The sequence below is a fragment of the Ovis aries genome, chromosome 1 (assembly GCF_016772045.2).
Source record: "Ovis aries strain OAR_USU_Benz2616 breed Rambouillet chromosome 1, ARS-UI_Ramb_v3.0, whole genome shotgun sequence".
NCBI lineage: Eukaryota > Metazoa > Chordata > Mammalia > Artiodactyla > Bovidae > Ovis > Ovis aries.
In genome coordinates this window covers 40,112,905-40,138,935 of record NC_056054.1, presented here as the reverse complement: position 1 = coordinate 40,138,935, position 26,031 = coordinate 40,112,905, and the positions used below count along the sequence as shown (strand labels likewise).

At 41.5% G+C, this 26,031-nt stretch overlaps 1 protein-coding gene across 2 annotated transcripts in view; it reads right to left on the bottom strand.

Annotated features, from left to right (window-relative positions):
* The window catches only part of CACHD1 (cache domain containing 1), a 239,856-nt gene that overhangs the window by 61,574 nt on the left and 152,251 nt on the right, over nucleotides 1-26,031 (bottom strand). For both annotated transcript variants that reach the window (XM_012167056.4, XM_042249227.2), the window contains exons 4-7: nucleotides 24,798-24,904; nucleotides 7,064-7,190; nucleotides 4,227-4,371; nucleotides 2,603-2,819 (exon numbers count right to left, since the gene is read on the bottom strand). In XM_012167056.4, the coding sequence (XP_012022446.3) occupies nucleotides 2,603-2,819; nucleotides 4,227-4,371; nucleotides 7,064-7,190; nucleotides 24,798-24,904 (596 nt within the window). The remainder of the gene's footprint in view (nucleotides 1-2,602; nucleotides 2,820-4,226; nucleotides 4,372-7,063; nucleotides 7,191-24,797; nucleotides 24,905-26,031) is intronic.

Sequence of the window (26,031 nt, the reverse complement as noted above, 5' to 3'; positions counted from 1 at the left end):
AAATTAGCACAAAGCTACCATGACTTGGCCATGCAGCTCTTGTTCATATATGGCTATCAACATGGGGCAGACACTTGGTTTTCATACACAGACTAATCCTTCCAATAACCTTCTAAGATAGGTCTTACTCATTGAGAAAATACTATCAAATGGTCTTCAAAAAGTGCCAGGTACACAGTAGAGTAGATAATAAATACTTGTCTGTGGAGTGAATACAAGTTATGATATACAGTATAAATTCATAAGAGGAGTATGTAGACCCCTCACTATGCTATAGCCAAGGTGACTAATGGTCCTTGACTATCTCTGGGCTAGGGGTCAAATTGGAATGTCTAGAGTATCTGTGTTCCTTTAGCCAGAGCAATAAGTCTTAAAGGAAACTGAATATCATTATAATCACAGCTAATATGTACTTAACATTTGTGATGAGATCCTGGATCTTATTATCACCCTCAGTTTGCAGATGGAGGAAACCAGACCTGGAGAAATCAAGTAATTTACACAAGTTTCAAAAAATTTCAGAGGAGGAATTTGAGCACACAATTGGTTGAAATTCAAAATCTGTATGCTTAACTACTATGTAACATTGCTTGAAAGCACCTCAAACCTTTCCTTAATAAACCAGGTAATACTAATTCCTGACGTGCTTCATTATGCAACCTAATCTGGGTTTTTCTTTCTTTGAACTACCAGTAGACACTGTAAAATGGAAGCCTGTGAGATAAACTTTAAAAACATCTTACTTGGCCTCGAAAAAGAACCTTTTCACATTTAAAAAATAGTGCCGTCAAAATGTGTCCAAATCAGTGACTCTTCTTGCCATGTTTTTGCTCGCCAACATTAGGAAAATCCCCCAAAACCCAAAGGAGAAATGTTTCCTGCCAAAGCAGCTTTCTGCTAACATACAGTGCAGGAAGGTTTATAAGAAGAGGTTTAATGAAGTCTCTATTCACAGTTTTAAAGCTGGAACAAATGACAACATTTGAAAATCAAGGGGTTTCACATAAAAATCCAGATTTCTGGCTTCTCTTAAAACAGAAGATCTGGCAACACTGGACAGGCACTCCTGCAAGGCTGAACAGAGGAGCAGCTGCCTTCTTGATCAAGGATACTCTCTCTAGCTGTCTGCGCTCCCCAGACCTTACCTCGAGCTCCCCTGACATCTCACTGCCTGGCTGCTGCCAGTCTAACATTGCTCTCTATTATTTAAACAGTGTCATCACCAAAATTGGACTTCATCTCTAAAGATGGTTTGAGAACTGAACAATCAAGTAAAAAGAGCACGTCTGATGAGGAATGCTGACAGGCAGATGACAGCTGGTAGAGGGCATCCACAGATGAACGGCACTGGCCAACTAGCCAATCTGTCTTGACTGCTCAAGAGGTCAACCTGATCCTTCGGCTTCATCGAACAAGGGACAACTTTGCACTCAGGCACCCTATAATATTGGTTATGGATAGCTGGTGCTTGCCGAGGTTGGCAGGCAAAATTCTAAGATGACCCTGAAGACCCACACTCTTTTATGATCCCCTCCTCTTAAGTATGACCAGTACTTTGCTTCTGACCAACAGAATATAGCAAAGGTGATGGGATATTATTCCTGTGATTGTGCTACATATATGGCAAAGATGGAGGGATTCTGCAGATGTGGAGCTTCGAAGAGGACTCTGAAACTCAGATGCAACCACAGGCCTGGCTGATACCTAGACTGCAGCCTTGTATAATCCTAAACAAAGAAGCAACAGATGGACTCCTGTCCCATAGAAGCTGTGAGATAACAATATAGAGAAACATAAAAATGAGACACCATCTACCATCATTACCTGTTATAATTACTGTAGCTTCTTTCAGGGGCCCATCATGTGCCAGCACTATGCTGGGCATTTATCAATGCTGCCTTAGTTTTAATGCAGACACATTGAAGAGCTTGAAAATATAGTCATTACATTTATCTCAATAGGGTACATTCATTAAAAAACAAACAAACAAAAAAACAACAAACAGATTATCAAATATAAAAGAGAAAATGACATAGATTCCTTTCAGTAGTTTCAAAGCATGGGTCTTATTTCAAATATCTTTTCCTTTCCTTTAGCCTGCATCCTAATTCCAGATTTTCTTTAGTACATGAAAATTAAATTAGAGTGCCTTTGTACATTTGAAGGGCTGTGCTCCTCTAAATGACAGTTGGTTAGAGGAAGGAAAGATCAAGGCAAGAATTCAGGCTGCCCTGTTTCTGCACACATGCGCACAAGCAGACAGTCACTGTAAGTCAGTGACTAGGCGGGGTGGACAATTAGCATTAAAAAGGATGCGGATATTCTCCGGGGAAATAAACAAGGATGTGTTCCTAATAAAAGGGCAGGAAGAAGAGGCTCAGGGAGTAAAGAAATCATGCAGAGTACCTTTGATTGGAAAAGATGAGAAAATCTAGTAAGTTCCTAGTATTAGATGATAATATGACAACACAAGAAATTTTTTTCCTGTCAGTTTAGGAAAAAACCCCTCTGGACGTAGTTGTGCGATCAGGTAACAATCTCTTTCTATTGCCATCATTTACCTAGTTTATGAGTTCCATGCCCTAAGAGCAAAGGCACTTACTTGCTTGGAATTTGGTGTTATTGTTGGTGCTTCGAATCAGCTGAAACGCCTTTTGAAATCCCACCGCATGCTGGGTAGGGCTGTCCAAGGACTTGACGCTGCTGACGAAGGTGGACATCTTCCTTTTTGTCTCACTGGTGGCTGGAGACAGGAACGTCTTATAGCACTGGTCAAGGGAGCAGGTCCTGACGGTGTCTGCCACCGTCAACACGGAAATCTGGAGGGGAAAACACACACGCACACAGGCAAGCAGAAACTTGTTATTCTGCCAACGAAAAGTGTTTTACATTTCAGAAGAGCCCACAAGGTGTGAAGTCCTACAGGACGGTTTTGAAGAGTTTGAAAATAAAAGCCCAGAGGCATCAATCTATCGTATTTGAAGAAGAATAGTTAAAGAGTGGTAAGGGACAGAGACTCAGACCCTAGAGTTTTGTTTCTGTTCCAAGATGAAGTCAGGAGTATGGTGTTCATCTAGAACATTAAAAACAATATTTGACACAGAGAAAAATCTTGACCAGTACTAGCAATTGTCATTTTCCAACTGGAGGTGGGGGTGAGGGAAATGGTAAAGGGTACATGTGTGTGTTTAAATTTTTTTTTTAATGTGGACTATTTTAAAATTGTAGTTCAATAATTTTTTACAATAATGCTTCTGTTTGATGTTTTTTTTTGGGGGGGCCTGAGGCATGTGGAATCTTGGCTCCCCAACCAGATATTGAAGCTGCACCTTCTGCATTGGAAGGCAAAGTTTTAACCACTGGACTGCCAGGTAAGTCCTGGCTGTGTGTTTTAAACAATTAGATTAGTGAGCAAAACCTTAGGAGATGGAAAAGTCAAATGTCTACAGGCGATAGATTATCATTAGCTGGAAACACAGCTATCTCTAAGGGGTCCTAAAGATTAATAAACCTCTAGTAACCTTCTTTTATCCCTCCCCTCCTGTCAATCTTGAGACAAAGTCTGGCCACCCACCAGTGTTTAAGCCTTCACCTTGTTCCTCCTTAGTATAAATAGCAGTCTGAAAGTTACAGCTAATTAGTAGTCTTAACAGAAGCCATTAAGGAAGGGCAAGACTCAGTTTGGTGTAATTGAATTGAAATTGAAAGTGAAAGTTGCTCAGTTGTATCCGACTCTGGGACTCCATGGACTATACAGTCCATGGAATTCTCCAGGCCAGATGTGGGTAGCCTTTCACTTCTCCAGGGGATCTTCCCAACTCAGGGATCAGACCCAGATCTTCTGCATTGCAGGTGGATTCTTTAGCAGCTGAGCCACAAGGGAAGCTGAAGAATACTGGAGTGGGTAGCCTATCCCTTCTCCAGTGGATCTTCCCGACCCAGGAATCGAACTGGGGTCTCCTGCATTGCAGGTGGATTCTTTATCAACTGAGCTATCAGGGAAGCCCAGTTTGGTGGGAATGGTTTTAAAAAGAGGCCTGGAACTAGTATCAGCAGCTACTTCCTCAGATACAAGAATAAAAAGTAAACCACTCTGTTTTCTCAAAGTCATTTTTAGAGGTGGACTGAAAAACACATACCATAAAACAAAGTGTTTTTAAAAGGGTATTCAAGAAAGACCCAATGCTAGTGGAAAGGGTAGAGGGAGTCACTGGGGTCGTCAATACCTTGTCGTGTTCATCAATGGCGCTGAGGATGACTTGAGCAGCATCCTTGGCGATCTGAAGCTGCGTGTCTGTGACGGAGGCCCCGTGGTCCAGGATCACTACTACGTGCTTTGACTGCGGCCGGACAGTAGAGACGTATATAGGTCTAGAAGGGCAAGAAGCTCTCAGGGGTCACTCCTGGTTTAGGAGAAAGGCTTGGACCTAACACAGCTGCGAGTGCTACAGACGGGCAGGCGTGCTGGCCTCTGTGTGTTTCATGGGGGCTGGCACAAGGGTGGAGAGACCAGCATGGAATGAGAAAACTATCCTGGTACATTGAAAACAACATCTCGAGACTATCATGGGTGTCTGCGCGACAGGGACTGGCGACTTCTGTCTTCCAAAGATTAGAGCAACTGGGAGAAGATTTTAAGAAGCAATGCCTTTGGAAGACTGGCTTTTTCAGCCTGTGTGCAAGTCCACCCTCCCAGGAAATGGACCTGGTGGCCCAACAGGCAGCAGAGACATACTAGCAGGGAGAAAAAAGTCCACTGTTTTTCAGTGCTGGGTCCTCTGCAGACTTTGAGTGGGGCTTGGCTAAAACCGAGGAGGCCTATCATTTGTGAGCATGCTGAGCAGCTCTGAATAGCAGGTTTGGTTTCTCTCTCTCCAGACAAAAGCCACTGCTAGGAGGGCCCTTTCCTTTCTGTACTATAGCCATTTACACAGGTCAGCCACCAAAAGGCCCCTTATCAGAGATCTAAAACCGTGCCATCAGATTTGTCCCAGCCTGTGATAGCCACTCTTCTTGCCAGGTTTTTGTTTGCCAACATTAAGAAGAGTGGGTGGGGGTGGATAGGGGAACTCCAGAGGAGAAAAACCTCCCATCAAAGCGGCCTTCTGTGAGTGTGCAGTGCAGGCAGGTTTGTGAGAAGAGGTTTAATGAGGTCTCTATTCACAGTTTTAAAGCTGGAACAAATTAGAGGGAGCTTAAGAGAGCAAATCAGCCTCGAGAGAATTCTCTCCTTTATGGACACCCTTAAAACACTAGATTTTTCCGTGAAATGTTAGATGCCAGTTGAGTCACAAAAGCCTGGGTACAAATTAAGAAATACAGGCAAAGGACCAAAAAACTCAAAATCGGGCCAAGTTTACACTAATTGTTCTCAAACCAAAAGTCCTACATTAATACTGAGGTAGTACTATATTTTCACTAGTGAATACCATTCAGCCAAGTAAACAAATAGAATAAAGAGAATCCAAAATTGGTGGCTACAGAAATGAAGAAGACAGCAGAGAATAAGGAAATCCGTCTATCCCACCATTAACAACCATGTCAAATACTGAACTTTTAGGTCCTCCAAGCTAGGGGAGCAGATTCTTTTTTTAAAAAAATGACATACCTCCTCTTTTGCAATTCAACTCACATAAACAAAAAGCAGGATATGTCTGCATGCTGTCACAGTAAATTGTTAAAAACTGCTTTAATGGGAGACATAAATAGCAGCATTATATGTACAATCTGGGAGGTGGTCCTCACAGTGAGATTGGTTCCTTTCTGGAATGCTCTGCAAACCCACTCCACACTCTGCAAAAGCCTCAGAGGACAGGTAAAGAGATGGCTACAGCAATCTATGAGGAGAGAAACTCAGATTACTTAGCCAAGGGAACAGAGGCTTCAGGACTGATTCATGCCTATTTAGGGGGAGAGATTTATGAAACCTTCTGAGTGAAAGTGAATGTTAATTTGTGACAAGGTGCTAAAGCAGAATGCCATCTAACCTATCTTCTTAGAAGTAAATACGAATTGGATGGTTCAAAGTGTCTTTGGCCTCTCCTGAGAGATGAGCTGGCCTAGAATCCAAGGTCATGGACTCTGGTACAGTCTCCAAGATGCTCAAGTCTTCATCATGCTGTCTAGGGAAGGAATGGAAGAAACCATACAAATGTCCTTCTAGGAGAAGCACAGAGGGAGTACTTTCCCTGGGGACAATTTTAGGCACGCTTTACTTCTTCTTCTAATATTGAGATGTAATCGACACACAGCACTGTGTACATTTAAGGTATACAGCAGCACACTGGTTTGACTTACATGCCTCATGAAGTGATTATTACAGTAAGTTTAGCGAATTTAAAATAAGATGGAAAGAATAAAAATAAAGATGGCAGTTAATTTACACTCAAAAAAAAAGTAAACCAGGCGTCTTGCACTAGTTCGGGAAGTTCTGGCAACAAAAGAGAAACTGTGAGGATTCGGAAGGAGAGGATCTTTGCCTAAGGGAGTCTGTAAATTGATGAGTCTTGTCATACAAATTATTTCACCATTACAGTCCTTCTGGCTAAGAGGTAGCATCTCAAGTTATTTCCTGAGCAAAACAGCATGTTAACGATCCTCAATCCAGTGTTTTCTGGACAACCTTCAAACTTCTAGTAGCAGACATGTAAATGTCAAAAGGATGGCCAAGCACATTATCATAGAAAGGAAAATTGTGAATCACAAGCTCTACTCAGATACGCTGTGAAGTCTTCTAGCGCTGGTCTTTAGAGAAAGTATTACCATTTGTCTCTCAACAAAGGTGTCTGAAGGGCAAAACAGTCTAAGTGCTTCAATATTTTTATTCCTTAGTAAATACCTTGTTTTACTTGGCTTGTTAGATACTTCTGAAAATGCTCTGGGCTTCATCATTTGCCTTCCTGAGCATTTCCACACCCACCTATGTTAAATAGTGAAATCAATTCAGGATAAGTTTCTAAAACCACAGTTTGGAGGCAGAGCTGTGTGGATGAATGGGGAGTCTATATTTTATACAGATTACTCTTAAGCAGTAATTAAAACTTTGGCAAACAAGTCAACGTACCTACTGCGATGCTCATAGCTGCCCTTACACCGGAACTTGTGTGCTGGGAAAACAGTGAAAATTCCTTCTTCCGAACTGAAATACTGCCACTTAATTCCAGGGTTGGATTTCAGGTTGTCTGCAAGAACTGGAGGAGTGGGGAAAAAGAAATATAACCACCAAATCCACAGGTGCACGCAGGCACTGTGCCTCAGGCATCTGTTTTGCATAAATGGTTTGTAGTATGAATAAATCCCACTAGATTTAAGGCTATAAATTTTCTACTAAACATTTGCTTTCTGTCCCTTAAAAAAACACCCCATGAATGGAAAATGTCATGAATGCTTCAGTCAAGTGAAGCAATTATTCTTAATATTGTATAGTGACACTTCAAGTCCTGGATTATTTTTCCAGCATGAGTGACTCATTTGCATTAATCTCACCCTCACTGGGCTAGTCCCTGTTGGGTGAGTGCATATTTGCTGCCTTAGGGGTATGTTCTCTAACTGTGGAAGACAGTAATACTAATAGTCTAATCTCCAGAGTCCAGACCTGTGTGCTGACCTTGTTTGCTTCACAATGAGGGAAATGGCATGGATGATACCTAAAAAGCCAGAACCATAATCATTCAGGAATAGCTTATGGAATGATTCCAATGTGCCAACACTACAATAGAGACGCCCTCACAATATCTCATTTGATCCATAAAACAACTCCAGGATGAAGAGGGTTTTATCATTCCCTACTTTGGAGTTGAAGAAACAGGCTTATGGAGCCTAAGCAACTTGTCTGAAGCCTCATCAGGAACTGGCTGACCTGGGATCCAAGTCTGGGTGTCCTGGCTCCCATGTTCTTCCCATCACGTGGTAATGACTCCCTTCATAAAGTGCAGAGCATCCCCCGCCCCTGTTCTGCAGCTGGAATGGCAGCCACCTTACTGTGTGCAATCCTTCCCCACACCTCCATGAACTCTTTCTCTCTTCTCTTACACTCTTTCACTCCGCTCCACACCACCTCATTCATGTATCACATACTACTGTGTGCAGGGTACTGCTTTACATGCTGCAAGATATACAGGATGAGCAGAAACCAGCCCTTCTGTAACAAGCAATAAATCAGAAGAATTAGATAGAGGCAAATGGAGCAAAAAAAGAAAGCATGAGGTCTATTTGGCAAAACATGTATAGATAAAGCTCTGAATGCCACACAGCCATCCTGTAGTCTGGCTCAGGGGTCAGCAATCTTATGTAAAGGGCCAGGAGATCAGCAGCTGAGGCTTTGCATACCATATGGTCCCTGTTTCAACCATCCAACACAACCTTATGATGTGAAAGCAAGCATAGATGTAAAAGACTGTATGGGCGGGTGTGTTCTATAAAAGCGTATTTGCAAACATCAGTGGCAAGCTGGATCTGGACCGTGGCCCTCCAACTACTTCATGTAAAATGCACTATGTGGAAGCCTTTGAATATACTTAGCAGTTGCCCTGCCCAACACACATCAAGGAGCCATAGTGCACTGTAGCCTCACACATATCCTAGGAATAAACAGTCCATTAACCCAAGTTATAGATGAGGAGGTGGGCTGAGAGAGGTTTGCTGACTTGCGTAAGGTCTCAGAATAGACAAGAAGGGAGTCAGCCAGTATTTGACCATGACACCTGTCCCCTCTCTGCACTCTGCCAAGAGACCTTATTAAGGTCATCACTGGACCCAGACAGCCACCATCTCTCTGGAGACCAATGCTGATATGATTATGCATAAATAGGGATGAGGGTTTTTCTCTGTCTCATCTCCTGGGAGTCTGAGCCTTAACCTTGACCTCACATTAGTTCTCTTCTCCACATAGCCCTGTCAGCTGGCAGTGAAATGGTAAATGCTGTCTTTGGAAGTAAAGGAGAGCTCGGGGACCACATGTAAAAGTAACATCTGTAACAATAAACAGGCTACAGTGAGACTATTAAAAGGAGAGCCAATGAGAGCCAGAATGTTTTAAAAATAAATCAGAATTCACACAGTAAGTGATACATTTAGTCTCACCACAGAAGATCATTCTGGTTCCATTCCAGCACTAGAGACTAAGTGTCAGGCAAGATTCCTCAAACCTGCCTGCTGAGAATTCCTTTGGTATCTGATTAAATCTCATCTGTTACTTAGCACTAGCAGCACAAGATGATGGTTATTATGGTAATGAGGAACCTGGGGCCCTGAAGCAATCAATCTATCATTGCGTGCACCCCATGCAGGCCCCTCCTGACCTAGAGGTGGGTGACAGCCCTATTATCCACGCTGGGACTCCAGAGGGGGCTTCCCCATTCACAGGAGTCAGTCAGGCATTCTGATCTCTAGATAACTCGAGTTGGGGTCCTGCACACTCACTCGATCCTCAGAAATTCTGGAAGCCGTCCAGGAAGGAAAGCTGGGCAGGCATCCAACCTGTCAGCCCACGATGCACAGTGCAAGGCTTGAAGTTATCAATGGGCAGGGTCTGTATCTGTCTGAGCTGCCCAGACACACACATGTGAAGAAGGCAATGAATGGTTTTTCCTCACTGCAACTTGAATCCAAGACAGAAGTCATCGCACTCTCTGACATCTTTCTGCATTTTACCTCTTCCCACCTTCCAGTGAAGGGGCTTCCCTGATGGCTCAGTGATAAAGAAGCCTCCTGCCAAGCCTCCTGCAGGAGACCTGGGTTTGATCTCTGGGTTGGGAAGATTGCCTGGAGGAAAGAAAATGGCAAACCACCCCAGTATTCTTGCTGGGGAAATCCCATGGAAAAAGGAGCCTGGCAGGCTACAGTCCAATGGGTTGCAAAAAATGTCAGACACAATTTAGCAATTAAAGAACACCACCTTCTACTTAGAATTATTGTCCTTACAGTTAACTTTCCGATGCTCCATCCTTAGATTCAAAGATCTTTGAGGGTGAGATCTATATCTGAGCCATCTCTGTACCCCTGAAGCACAGATTCCCAGTTCTTTGCCCATCAAGGCATTCACTCTATGTGATGTCTGCAGCATACAGGCTAGGAAGATCCGTGTGGAAGCACTATTAATGTTTCTTAAACATTTTGATACTTTTGTTTAATAAATTACAATCTTACTTTCTTCTAATGCCAAATCCAATTACGCATAAATACTGTGACTAAATCAACACAGACCAATGTTAATTCTAAATATGTTTAAAAATGATAAACACTCCCTTCTCCCAATACCACTGTCAACACAACTGGTACAAAATTAGGTAAATGGAGAGAGAAGAGGCTTGCTTGTCTAATGATTTCATTTTTGTTGTTCAGTCGCTCAGCTGTATCCAACTCTCTGTGACCCCATGGACTGCAGCATGCCAGACTCCCCTGTCCTTCACCATCTCCCGGAGCTTGCTCAAACTCATGTCCATTGAGTAAATGATATCATCCAACCATCTCACCCTGTCATTCCCTTCTCCTCCTGCTTTCAATCTTTCCCAGCATCAGCATCTTTTCAAATCAGTCAGTTCTTTGCATCAGGTGGCCAAAATATTCGAGTTTCAATTTTAGCATCAGTCCTTCCAATGAATATTCAGGACTGATTTCCATTAGGATGGACTGGTTGGATCTCCTTGCAGTCTGAGAGAAGACTTTCAGGAGTCTTCTCCAACACCATTTAAAAGCATCAATTCTTCAGCGCTCAGCCTTCTTTATGGTCTAACTCTCACATCCATACGTGACTACTGGAAAAACCATAGCTTTGACTATATGGACATTTGTTGGGAAAGTAATGTCTTTTCTTTTTAATATGCTGTCTAGGTTTGTCATAGTTTTTCTTCCAAAAAGCAAGTATCTTTTATGGAATGATACAGGATGACTTTATGGGACTAAATATATCAAAACATATCAACTGTGTATGCTAAACAGATGAAGTTTATTAGATGTCAATTATACTTCAATAAAACTCATTTAATAATAGTGAAAATTTATTTAGCATCATACAAACTAGCTTTATATATAGTTTGATGTTTTATAATGACTATTACGCTATTATATTATTTTAAACATGAAGAACGAACTTGCTCAAATCCCTAAGTCATGATTTAACCTAGATGTCTGCCTCCAAAGTCTTTGCTCTTTCCAGGACACTACAGTTCTTCTACATGTCAATAGATAACTGCTAAATGAATTAGCAATCAACAGATAAAAAGCATACTGACTACTTCTTGAGAGGCAGAATGAATGTATAAACAGGTTGACAGCTCTCAGAATAATCAGCTGCATCAGTTTATAAGTATACAGTATAAGTAAATACAATTAAGGAGACACTTGCTGAAAAGGAATGATGTCAAAATTGAAGTAAGATATAAGTCTAAAGCGAGCATTTAAACTTCTGACAAAAAACAAAGTGCTGAGCTGCTAAAACTCGAAGACACCCGCTGGGAGTCTAACGTTGTGGGCTTCTCCATCAACCCCACAGGCTGCTTTACCTGGAAAACGGCACAGACATGAGCTCCAGCTTAGAGGGGAGGGTCAACAGGAACTGCAGCGCTGAGGACTGTGCGTGACATCCAGCAGCAAATAGCATATTTTAGATAATAAAGGGAGTTTTTATTTGACAGAGAAACTATAGAGCTGAGACTTGTTAATTATTTTGTAGATGCTCAACAGGTTGGAGATGGGAGCTTGAAGTGTCTTTGTTTCACCGTCAAATGTCTCACAGGCATGAGAAAGCCATTTGGACACAGGCTCAGTGCTATTTTCCACTTTCTACTTAGTTCAGGCTGGCTCTTAGAAACTAAAAGGGAGACCTTGATAAATCAGGAGAACTGGGAATAAGATGCCATGGGTTTAAGTCTCAACTTTTTATCCAACATCCAAAGGCATCTTTCTAAAATGGAAATCAAATCCCACCATTGACTTCCTTAAAACTGTTCAAAGGGTTTCCACTTAACTATGCCTACTATTAAATCCAAACCCCATCAGTCCTTTCCTACTCCCCAGCCTCACCTTTTCCCCTTTCAACCCACTGGATATCGAGAGCTATCTTTTGTTGCACATATGCCCATCTGGAATAACCACCTTCTCAGAGACACCTTCATTGACTACCCTGCATTATTATTCTCCCTCAGAGCACGCAGTATTTCCCTTCACAGCAAAGCTTGATAAGTTTAATGTATTTGTTTTTGTCACTATTAGTGCCACACGTCTTACACAGAGGAGTTCTCAGTCCCAGAAGGGCAAGGGCCAAGTCTTCCCATCCCCAGTGCCTGGCACAAGCCCAGGTTTGGCGAAGCACTAGAGACCAGCATCTGTTGGGCAATGAAGACCTTGCCAAAGGCTCTTCACTTCTGTCCCCATAACATTTCACAATCTGCATCAGCAAAGTAATAGATTTGAAAAAGGTGTTCCTAAAGACCCTTTAGAAGCCCAGAGAAAAATGGTAAGAGGACAGAGGGTAAAGGCTCCATCTGCTTCAGCAACTGACTATTTCTTTCTTACATGTCCTATGCCAATTATAAGTGAACACAAAGAATGTTGCCATACTCATTGGCTTATTTTTCCTTTGACAAACTGTCATCAGATAAATGCCTGAAAAACTGCCTCTTCTCTTTGCAGGTACTCTTTTATTTCCCGTCTACTGGGTCTCAACATCTGCCTGCATACAGTGTACTGAACTATCTCTGGATAATTCTAACGTATGGGTCCAGAGTCCACAATCCCCAGATATTTTCCTTCCAATTTCATCATCTACATCTGATAGGTTCTGACATCACTGGCCTTGCCAGTCAAAACAAAACCAACCACGCCCCCAGACTCCTTACCTGGGTGTTTTCTTTAACGCTTAGCGCACCATGTCAATGAGAAAGAAATGGATTTCAAACTGTGTGTAGCTGGGCGGTGATTTTTGTTTTCTTAACAGGATTATTCAGCAGAGGTATGGACAAAAGGAAAATGCTCTGTAATAGAAAGCTTTTGCTCCCACTTGGAGGAACTCTGGACTTTCTGATGTGTAGCCCAATACTGCTCAGCAAAGCACACAGAGCTGTCTACCTCCCACAGCTTGCCAAATGTAAAACACAGGAGCTGTCCTAAATACACAGAGTTGCAGACACACAAAAACACACATACTTTCCCAACAGACCAGAAATTACATAGTACCTCTCAGTAATACTTCATGCAATAGCAATCGTTTGGGAGGGGAATCAAATAAATTAACATCCCAAGGAGTGCAAACAAAATTTCTGGCATTATACTCTATTGCACCTTTCCAATTCCTACTCCTTGCTTACATCCTGAGTATCATTTCACCATATATTTAGGAGGGGCCATATTTCACAGACCCCCCAGACACTGTTTATGCTATTCCAGAGGGGGTAACCATATCAAGTGACCACATACCAGCCACTTTTGAGGCTTCCCAGGTGGTTCTAGTGGTAAAGAATTCACCTGCCAATGAAGAGAGATGCAGGTACGACCCCTGGGTTGGGAAAATTCCCTGCAGTAGGAAATGGCAACCCACTCCAGTATTCTTGTCTGAAAGATTCCATGGACAGAGGAGCCTGGCAGGCTACAGTCCATGGGGTCGCAGAGTTGGACACGATTCAACATTGAGCATGCACGGGCACTTTTAGCTATGTTATCTTAGTTAATTCTTACAACAACCCTATGAGGTAGATTTTACTTATTATTCAGGAAACCAAGGCGTATCAAGGTTAATTTTTCCAAGTATATAATAGCCAGCAAAAGCCAAACTTATGGAGTTTCACTAAAGAGATACTGTTATTCCCATTTTAGAGCTAAGAATGTTTTGACTCAAAGTGAGGAGTGACTTGAGCCTTGAGCCTGGAATAGGATCCATGTAGTCCTCTCATTCTCCACCACACTGATCATGTCAGCTAAAGCCCATTGCCAAAGTTAGATTAATGGCAGCTGACCCAGCTATCTCACTGTGTTTACTTCAGTTTAATACTAAGGAGAGGACATCCACAAGTCTCTGACTCTGCTCCAAGCTCACAGTTCATCATGTCCACTCAAAGTTAATTACATAATATAAAATAACCAGTCCATTCTGTCCTTGATTCAGTTGAGACAGCCTGGTCATGGGCTTAGACAATCTAGAACAAATTTCTGGGCCAATCCAAAATTAGCCAGGATACACTGCTCTGTCTACCTTCTTCGTTTCCAGTAGACCATTCCCAGTGGACTCAAAGGCCAAGGTCATCTCCAAACACTCATGGAAGGAATAAGAGAAAATTAACGGAGATGGAGTTCTGAAGTCAGGCTGATCATTACAATCAGCTCCTGAAGCCTCAGATTCCCAAGCTTTACCAAGCCAACATTCTGATTCACTAGGTCCGGGTTGAGGGGACAACAAATAGGTATTTCTGACAAAGCACTTAAGGTGCCCCTGATGATCAGCCAGGTTTGGGATACTCAACCAGGATGGTAAACGCCATTGTCTTATCTGTTTCCTTAACTTCAGTTGCTTCCTAGACTCCGTCTTCAACATATAAATATTTTCAAGCTGCTCTAAAAGTATTATCAGGATTTCCCTGCTGGTTCAGTGGTTAAGACTCCATGCTTCCAATGCAGGGGCCCCAGATTTGATCCCTGGTCAGAGGACTAGATCCCACATGCCACAACTAAGACTGGGTGGAGCCAAATAAATCTGTTGTTGTTCAGTTGCTCAGTTGTGTCCAGCTCTTTGTGGCCCCATGGACTGCAGCATGCCAGGCTTCTCCGGCCTTCACTATCTCCCAGAGTTTGCTCAAACTCAAGTCCATCGAGTCAGTGATGCCAGTCAAACACCTCATTCTCTGTTGCCCCCTTCTCCTCTTTTCCCACATCAGGGTCTTTTCCAGTGAGCCAGCTTTTTGCATGAGGTGGCAAAAGTATTGGGAGCTTCAGCAACCATCAGTCCTTCCAATGAATATTCAGGGTTGATTTCCTTTAGGATTGACTGGTTTGATCTCCTTTCTGTCCAAGGGACTTGCAAGAGTCTTCTCCAGCACCACAGTTCTCTTTATAGTCCAACTTTTACATTTGTACCTGACTACTGGAAAAACCATAGCTTTGACTAGATGGACCTTTGTTGGCAAAGTGATGTTTCTGTTTCTGCTATTTAATATGCTGTCTTGGTTTATCATAGATTTTCTTCCAAGAAGAAAGAGTTTGTTAATTTCATGGTTACATGCACTGTCTGCAGCAGTTTCAGAGCCCACGAAGATAAAGTCTATCACTGTTTTTATTAAAAAGGTATTATCAGCAGAACCTTCCCTATATCTGATCCCCTCCTGAGTTATCAATGACCTTTTACCTTTTCTATACCAATCAACTTGGAAGAGTGGTCCCCATGGATTCTTCATTTCTTGTTCCCCCATTCATCCCTCATCTAGCCAATTTCCTCTCTCGATGGTCCCTCCCAATTTTGGATGATCTTAGCTGCCCCCCAGGTTCTCTTCTCTCAGGCTAAACACCCTTCCATCTGTTCTCCACAAAGCTCTCTTGCCTGCTCTGCTTAAAGTCTTCAACTGCTTGAGTTTAAGCTAAGAAACAAAAACCAAACCAAACTCCTCACACTGACATACAAGGTCCATTAAAATCCGACTTAGTGCTACCTTCCTTTTCCGTTACTTATTCCCTCTTACACAGTGACCTGTGCTGGATGCACTTTTTATAGATTTCGAAATGAGCAATGTGTTTGGTACTCAGCTCAAGGGCATTCAGCATGTATCAGACTATATCTGTCTGTTGATTTTTCTCCTCATCCCAAGTGCCTTCAACATACATAAGACAAGGTTGTGAGCTCTGTGAGGGGAGGAATTCTTTCTTGCCACAGTAACTACCGTAAAGTTTTCATATGAGAGAAGCTTATTATAAGGGAGAAAGAGAGTCAGGATTGGTTCTGGTCTCAATCTTTGGTAACGAGTGAAATGAAGCTGCTGCTAACTGATATATGGAACATGGCCCACGGAGGTGGTTTGGGTGGGAAAAGAGAAGATTGTAGGTTTGGTCAAGAGTTTGATGTGTCAGTAGGTAGAATACAGGGTTGAGGAGACCTCTCTTCATTTTAAACCATCTGTCTTAAGGAGGCCATCAGACTAGGAGTCAGGACACAGACATTTACTCACGTTAATACCAACAATTTTTTGTTTGACTTTACGTAGATCAGTTAACTTCTCTAGGCCTGTTTCTCATTTATATAACACTGATGAATATCTTCCCTTGGTATCCATGGTAAGAATAAGGCAAAAAGTATAAAATGGTTTATGAGGTACCAAAGAGTAACAGATTGATTTTCCTGTGCACATTGTATGTTTGAAATCACCACACTTGGTTTCATGAAAATAATACTATTCATCTGTGTAGTCTGTTTCAATAGTCTCCATATACCTGACACATTTATACGTGCTGATTTCCTAAGCTAAGAAAAACCAGTTCTGATTTATAGCATATCACATCTACATTCTATTCTTCACTAAGGTTGTTTTCAAAAGCCTTGGTTATTCCATTATAAAGATGAGACAACAAAAGTACAAAAAAAAATCCTAGTTCTATTCACTCAGTAAGCATTTACTATGTACCTTCTGGGCTTTCCTTGTGGCTTAGGTGGTAAAGAATTTGCCTGTAATGTGGGAGACCCGAGTTTGATCCCTGGGTTGGGAAGATCTCCTGCAGAAGAGAAACGTTACCCACTCCAGCATTCTGGCCTGGAGAATTCCCTGGACTATATAGTCCATTGCGTCACAGAGTCTGACACGACTGAATGACTTTCACTTTCACTTTCCTATGTACCTTCTATGGGCAAGGGACTGGATTGAATACTTGGCATACAAAAAATAAAAGGAGTAGAGCATCAAACAGATGTCCAACATAAAAAATTAAAATTCTATAGTAAGAATGGATCCTAGAGTAAAGTAATAAAGAGTTGTGACTGGGCTGACACAACTCTGAAGGGCCATCCCAAACTCTAAGTTTCCCTGGGGGTGGCTGAGGACTCCACTAAGGCTGTACTCCAGCCCATCTTCTCCTACTGCTCAATCCTGTCTCCTTCCCTTTCCCTACAGATTGCCAACCTCCATCTCAGAGCCTGCCTCCTAGCAAACCCAATCTGCTGCAAAAGACAAGGAATGCTTACCTAATAAGAGTGAAGTACAGAGAAGTGATAGAAACTAGGGATTTGGAGAAATGAAAGGGATTCCTTGAGGATACAGCTCAGAGGGCACAAGGAAGTGAAAGAAGAGCAGCAGATGAAATTGAAAGGCCTCCATCGCTGTTTGAAAGGTTGAGGGGAGCAATCAGAGATTTTTGAGAAATGGAATTATAGAGCGAGTACTTTAGAATATCTACCACATGCAGAATATATTGAAAATGAGGAAGAATAAGAGAAGGGAAACTTTGGAGGAGATTTCTACATTAATTTGTCTTCTAGAAAGGCAATGAAGATTTATTTATTTATTTTTAAATTTTATTTTGTTTTATTTTTTTTATTTAGTTTTTTCTTTTTTTAGTTTTTTCTTTTTCTAATTTAAAAATCTTTAATTCTTACAGGCGTTCCCAAACATGAACCCCCCTCCCACCTCCCTCCCCATAACATCTCTGTGGGTCATCCCCATGCACCAGCCCCAAGCATGCTGTATCCTGCGTCAGACATAGACTGGGATGATTTGGGAGAATGGCATTCTAACATGTATACTATCATGTAAGAATTGAATCGCCAGTCTATGTCTGGCAATGAAGATTTAAATCTATGGTACTGAAGTGGAGAAAACAAAGGGGATTCAAGACACATCTTTGAACTATGGAATTTAAGCCAAGTTTCCTTTTATTGAAAAGGATAATGAGATCTACATTACAAGTGGGTGTGATGAGCAGGAAGAGGGACACCCAGGTAAATGCCCTAGTCAGGTGTCTTGTAAATACTCATTCACTTATGCTCTCATTTGGTCAAAACTGTTAAAGCCTGAAGTCTCAGGGAGAAAAAGATGAGGAAGAATTCCCAGTGTAACCAGGAGAGGATATCAGCAATATATTCCAGACTGGGGAGTAAGTTTAGATGAAAGTGTTCTTGTGTGTTTGATGGTTTAATTTTTGAGATAGCTACTGGATTATCATAGAGAAATATGTGTCCTGAAGTTGGTTCCTCGACAAAATAACTCTGAAACAGGCCACAGCTAGAGAGAGGGTTAGAATTGAGTAGCATGTGGTGGGTAAAGATGGCAATGGTGTCCCACTCCAGTACTCTTGCCTGGAAAATCCCATGGATGGAGGAGCCTGGTGGGCTGCAGTCCATGGGGTTGCTAAGAGTCAGACACAACTGAGCGACTTCATTTTCACTTTTCACTTTCCTGCATTGGAGAAGGAAATGGCAACCCACTCCAGTGCTCTTGCCTGGAGAATCCCAGGGATGGGGGAGCCTGGTAGGCTGCCGTCTATGGGGTCGCACAGAGTTGGACACGACTGAAGCAACTTAGCAGCAGCAGCAGCAGCAGCATGTGGTGGGAGCAGGAGTGCTGTATAAATGGAGACCATTCAGGGAGATAACAGTGTGGGGAGGAAGGTGGTGAAGAGAGGACATGCGGGGACATCCACCTTAGGAAAACAGAGCCCAAGAAAAAGGATGATAAGGACTGGGCAGAGGAGTTTGGGGATAAGTGGCACAGAACAATTTTATAGAAACTAAGGAGGGTAAAGTTTCCAAAAAGGAAGCATTCATGCCAACTGCTGGATAGCAGTCATGTGAAACCGTGGAGGGGGTCTCTTGAGATCCAAAGGAAAAATGAGGACTTCCCTGAGCAATCTGGCTCAGTGGTAAAGAATCTGCCTGCAACGTGGGACACCTGGCTTCAATCCTTGGGTCGGGAAGATCCCCTAGAGGGCATGGCGACCCAATCCAGTATTCTTGCCTGGAGAATCCCATGGACAGAGGAGCCTGGTGGGCTATAGTACATAGGGTCGCAAAGAGTCGAAAGCGACTGAAGTGACTTAATGCACATACACACAAGGGAACAATGATATAGTGAAAAACTAGGACAATCTCAATGCTGAACTGGAGTGGATTGGTTGATTTAACATTGTTACACAGTTATACACTGCTGCAACAATAGAGACTTTAGAGAAGTATATTTGTTTTCATAGACACATAAGAATATTCAGAATATATTTGCTAAGTAAAAAACAACAAGAAAACCCAGGCTGTATCCATTACAATCACAGGTATAATGGAAAGAGTATATATACACATGAGAATCTATGTGGCTAGTAAAATCTTCTGAAATCAGTGTAATAGGATTGTTGTAAGAAACCTAGAAGACGAGACTCCAAAGTAGCTCACAGTAGAAGAACAGAACTTGAAGAGGAATCAAAGTAAAGAAAGGTTCCCTTTGTTTGTGTACTTAGTTTTATGTATATACATATGTACACTCACCACCAAACATGAATGTAAATGGAATCATAACCTCAAGAGTCTAGATTTCTAAGTGATTGAATAGTTTTTAAAATAATTACCACATCTGTTATGATACTATCTCAATCACAAAGCTGGATTAATTAGGCATACAAAATCCGAAAGTCCTAGCTTGATTGATTTTATTCTTTTTTTTTTTTTTTTTTTTTAGGTAGAACATAGCTTCACATTGCTTTGGAATTAGCATTTTAACAGATGATTTTCAAGTCATTTTAAAGAAAAACAAAAAACCTACAGCACATAGCCAATCCTTGTCATTCAAAGAATGAAGTGATGAAGCCATTGAAATTAGCAGCTTGGTCCACAGCCTCCAGTGCCCATCTGTACCTCCTGCAGCGTTTACTGCTGTAAGATGACTTATAAGCGCCTCTTTCACCCCATGAATCCTGTTTCTCAATGAAGATGCCAACGTGACCAAGATCGAAGTTTGCAACTTCAAATGCTCTTTAAATCAAACACAATAAAGAAAGTCCAGACACCCTTTCTTTCAGTGAGAAAGAGTAACTCTCACTTGCACTCTCATCTCAATTGCATAACTCGAGAGAGCAAGAGACAACTTTCCTTGGACTCTTCAAATAAACTCTCTTTAGGGATCAGGCTATGCACAAGAAAATAGCTCAGCAGGAATTTAAAAGAGAGACAGAGAGAGAAAGTGAGAAACTAGGGATAAAAGCAGGAAAGACCCTGAGCAAAACATGACCCATACCATCATGTAACATATGCACTATTGAACGTCAGCTATTTGTATGGAATCAGGGACAAGGAGTCAATTTAGAAAGTAGAGATGTGGTGGGGTCGTTTTAAGACAAAGAATACACATGTGTGTTGGATGGATGGACACATGACCTAATTTTGGATAAATGAAGCTAAGAATGGTTTACAATTTATGTGAGTCTGTTTCCAGCTAGTCTGAGAGGCAATCTGAAACTGTGTTATCAATTAGGAACCCATTGATGGATTATATACAGACTGAAAGAGCCTAAGGCTGGACATTTTACAGATGTAAATATCAGACATGTGATAGCCCAGAAAGCACATTAATTCTGCTCTGAAAAGGGGCATAAGCCAGAGAAGAGGGGAAGGGGGAGCTGTGAGGTCACCCTCCCCCATCTCCCACTCCTCTCGTATTACAAATGACTGTTCAAGAATGTGGACTTTGGCTGTTGCCTCTGCCCGGTGGAATGTCACAAAACTTCAAATACAAGCAAGTCCGTTCTCAAATACCTGAATACTGCCAAAAACGGCTTGTAAATCTAGCTGCGTCAACTGTGCTGAGAACAACTCTTGTCAGTTAGGATGTTATATCAATGCTTGGGACGTGATCTTGGAAACAGCCAAATATAAGATCTGATCTCTAACAACCTACCTCTTCCCTGACCATCCTCTTTCTCCGCACTTTTCCCTTGGCAAATAAAGACTGTAGAAAAACAGCATTTTGTCAGGATCCCCAGTCATGTGCAGCTGAGTTCTACTCTAAAAACCTCTATCACAGAAGGAAATCTTAGTGTAACTAACAGGTCTTCAGTGGCTCCTCCAACCTGCTCTCCCTGTCTCCTAGCCTCACTCTCAGCTGAGGGTCTTGCTTCCTAATTCTCTGAGAAAACACAATCACTATTGCAGGTCATGCCCCCAAGTTCCTGATATCACATTGGTCATTATGGGCATTCCACACACTTACTCATTCTTCCTCCTTTCCCATTAAGAATGAATGCTCTGTGTGTTTCCATCTTCTACTTGGAATCCCACCACATCTCCTGCCTAATCAAGGATAAGGCTGTAGCAACTGTCTCTTTTCACTTCTCACTTTTATCTACCGAATCATTCCCTTTGGCACATGACCTTGCCATAATTTAAAAATATTATCTAGACTCCATGTGGCCCTCTAGCTTTCCATTCAGCAAACCTTTGGAGTTCATGTGCTTAGCGTCTCCTGCTCCATTCTTAAAAGCCTGAGCTTTTAAGATCAGCCTTTCTTTTACTCTACGATTCCATCAAACAACCTTTGTCAAATTCACCAGTTAATTGGTGTTTATGTTGCTAAATTTCATTTTCTCAAGAGCCTTCATCTTACTGAGGGCCTATTTAGCACAGTTGATCTCTCCCTCTGTCTTGAAACACTTTTGTCATTTGGCTTCAGGCTCTCTTGGTTCTCCTACCAGACTGATTGCCATCTTAGATTCCTTTACTGCTTCCTCTTAGAGTGAACTCTAAGTTGTAAAGTGTCCCAAGACTCAGTCTTTGGACCTCTTGTCATTATTTTTTCCCCATGGCCACTTGCTGTATGATCCTACTGAGTCTCATGATTTAAGTATTACCTATATACAATGAATTTAAGTGATAAATGTCCAGTTAGGCCCATTCTCTGGACTCCAGACTTGTCTGGGCTTCCCTGATAGCTCAGCTGGTAAAGAATCTGCCTGCAATGCAGGAGACCCTGGTTCAATTCGTGGGTTGGGAAGATCCACTGGAGAAGGGATAGGTGACCCACTTCAGTATTCTTGGGCTTCCTTTGTGGCTCAGATGGTAAAGAATCTGCCTGCAATGCAGGAGACCTGGGTTTGATCCATGGGTTGGGAAGATTCCCCTGGAGAAGGGAAAGATTACCCACTGTAGTATTCTGGCCTGGAGAATTCCATGGACTGTATAGTCCGTGGGGTCGCAAAGAGTTGGACACTACTGAGTGGCTTTCACTTTGGACTTCCCTGGTGGCTCAGATGATAACAAATCTGCCTGAAATGCAGGAGAACTGGAGTCAATCCCTGGGTCAGGAAGATTCCCCAGAAGGGAATGGCAAATACCCCAGTGTACTTGCCTGGAAAATTCCATGGACAGAGGAGCCTGGTGGGCTACAAATTCATGGTGTTGTAAAGAGTCAGATATGACTGAGTGACTTTGACTCACTATACACAATGAATCTAAGTGATAAATGTCCAGTCTGGCCCATTCTCTGGACCCCAGACTTCTATACACCACTGTCTGTGAGACATTTTCCCTTGGATAACTAACTTTTCTAAAACTGAGATGTTGATTCCTTTCCTCCCACAGAAACCTGTTCTTCCTCACCTCCGCATCAACTCTGTCATTCTTGTTGATAAAGTTAAATATCTTGGAAGTCCTTCCCAACTCTTCTCTTAGTCTTAAACACTCTGTACTGGGCACAACTGGGAAAGGGAAAGAGAGCAAATACTGAATCTGGGAAATGAAAGACTCAAGTTCCAGCTCTCTGCCCTGAGCCAGCCTTGGAATCTCCCATTAGAATGTCTCTCTGCCCATTCCATGCCCTTCTCTACTCACTTCAATTATTTTTTTAAGAAAAGTATTTTCACTGAATTTTCTTTCTAGTAGTAAATCCCACCTGTTCCAGAAGGTCTCCAGATCCTCCGACCAATTTTTTTTAAATGACTGAATTCATTATATATTGGTCTAGACAAGAAGTGCCTGGCAGATTTAGGTTGCATCATTTAGCTATAGTTTTTTAATCCCTAAGCAACATAAAGCTTACAGTTCTTTCTTTCCAGACCTAATAGATTACCTGGTTTGTGTATACAATGCCCAAAGACTAGAATTCTTCCTCTGAACCAATACTGGGTAGGGCTCTAAAAGTAAATATTCTGGGTCTCTGGCTTTTCTCTTGGCTTATACATGTTTCCTGGAGACCTGGAATCTGGGAAATATACTTCTTCATGTATAAGGATTAAATCTTTTATTTCTCCAGTGATGAGGAAAGTCTTAGGACCATTCTGAGCCTCAGATTATTCCTTGGTAAAATCCTAGGACTGAGATTGGTAGGTAATTTCTAAAGGCATTTCTAGCTTTTATTTTTTAATTAATTAATTTTTAACTGAAGGATAATTGCTTTACAATATTATGTTGGTTTCTGCCATACATCAACATGAAGCAGTCATAGGTATACATATGTCCCTCCCTCTTGAACCTCCCTTCCACCCATCCCACTCCTCTAGGTTGTCACAAAGCCCTATTTGAGTTTCCTGAGTCACACGGCAAATTCCCACTGACTGTTTTACATATGGTAATATATATGTTTCCATGCTACTCTCTCCATTCAGCCCAACCTCTCCTTTCCCTGCTGTTTCTATAAGTCTGTTCTCAATGTTTGGGTCTCCACTGCTGCCCTGGAAATAGGTTCATCAGTATCATCTTTCTAGATTCCACATATATGCATTACTATATGATATGTGTTTTTCCCTTTCTGATTACTTCACTCTGTATAAAAGGCTGTAGGTTCATCCACCTCATTAGAACTGACTCAAATGCATTCCTTTTTATGGCTGAGTAATATTCTGATGGATATATGTACTACAGCTTCTTCAGCCATTCATCTGTTGATGGACATCTAGGTCGCTTCCATGGCCTAGGTATTATAGACAGTGCCAAAATGAACATTGGGGTACATATGTCTTTTGCAATTATGATTTCTTCAGGATATATGCCCAGCAGTGGGATTGTTTGGTCACATGGTAATTCTTTATTCCTAGCTGTTTAACACTTCCAGCTTTTAAAAGGTGAAGCCTTCAGGTTCTGAGGCCCATCACCCAACAGCTGTATACAACAAGACAGAGTGAGAAACATAGATCGGAACTCTAGGGCAAGAAAGCAGAGACATGGTGCCAATTTGAAGCTGTATGTAACTATGTGCACATGTGTCCTAACCCTAGTAGTAATTACTGTTGCATATGACCGAGTTCTGACCAGACCAATAAGAAAGTTCAACATACAGTCAGTTGCCCATATCCACGGATGTGAAACACACAGATCTAAAATGCCAACTGTATTCTTTATACCTCACCATACATGTAAGGGACTTGTGCGTCTGCAGATTTTGGTAACAATGGGGGTCCCTGGAGCCAAGTAACTGCAGATACTGAGGGATGACTGTACAGCCTCAGGGCACTGTTCAGTAGTAGGAAAGTAACCTCATCATTCTTCAAACTGCCTCCTCAAATTAAAAATTATAAACAGGGAATACAAATGAAATTCAACACTTCCTAAATGCAGAGTCAATCGGGTCTTGAAGGTAACCTTTAAATGTGAATCTGCTAACGAATGAGAGAATAGATTAAGAATCTAGCAAATCACATGGCAAAGTTCACAAACAGATGGAATACAGTGAACGCTCAATACCTGTCTGCCTTATTCTCTTCTTCCTTTCCCTCTTTCAAGTGTCAGCTTGCCAGAAAGAAATACCTAACTCTAAGGACATATCTTTTTTTCCTTCCAAACTAAATGTAAAGCAATACATTTATTCAAAAATGTGGTGGAAAACAGTTCACCTTTATGAAGTCAAGAGATTACTAACCTGAATTTAAGTCTCGTCCTGGATTGAAGGCCCGGCTATTAACAGTAGTAGATAGTCGATCACAACTAATTGTTCTAGATACATTGGTGTTAAAGTTCCCATCAAATCTGAAACAACAGAAGAGAATCAGCAATATTTATCTGGCCATTATTCAATCCAGAAAGCAAACAAAAGTTAATAGTTCAAATACTGTGTACAGAATAGGTCAGCTCATGAATAGTAAAATTACAATTTAAATCTTTTTGAAAATCACTTCAGAGTAGTATGGGCAAAACCCAACATCTGCATCTAAAGGTTTTAGAAATCAAAATAAATTCTAAGAAGATTAAAAAAAAAATCCTTCAAGACAACTTTCCCTGCAGTGAATGACCAGGTACTGGAGATGAAATCATACAGAAAATAGATTTGACAAAATTCAGACCAGAATGACAAACATTCAGACTTAAGCTCTGATGTGACACGTGAAAAAATTCTTTAAATTATTCTGTCTGAAAACCAATGACCAAGCATAAAAACAGACAGTAGAGAAGGAGAAGGAATGGCTGGGGAGTAGGAAAGGTCTAGATTTGAATCCTTGCTCTGTCACTTTTACATGTGTGAACTTGCATAAATTGTACAATCTGTCTGAGCCCCAGGTTTCTTATCTGGAAAAAAAAAAAAAAGAAAGAAATCTACTGACTCATATAGTCACTAAGACTATTTTCCAGTGAATTTTATACAGAAGTAACAAAAGAGAAAACTCTAGAACTTCTAAATAAGCTATTTTGGTTTTCAGATACTGAGACGATTCGTGAAGGTTCTGAGAGTTACCTGTAAATAAACTCAATCTGAAATTAGGTTTTTAAAAACTAGTGTTAAATGTGTATCTCTGATTATAAATATCATTAGTGAAATTTCATTAACACAGGGAGAGAAGCTCTTACAACGCTGAAGAAACACTTCTAAAAATCAAGATCCACTTTATCATTCACGTGAATGTGGATTTTATGGATCTTTTTAATAAGAACTATTAAATTGCACTGGCTGTATAAGCAACGGGGCTGAGTTTTCAAAGGGTGTGCTGGGTTCCAAAGCAATTTTGTTTTGATACATATCATCTCAAAAGAGGAGACCTTTCAAGAGACTTTAAGAGACTCTTTAGTCCAGTCTCTCATCCAGTATAGAATTATATCAACACTGTCAACTGTGCCTCCAAGGACACAGTTGCTTTACAAGTGTGGTCACTCTTCCTTGG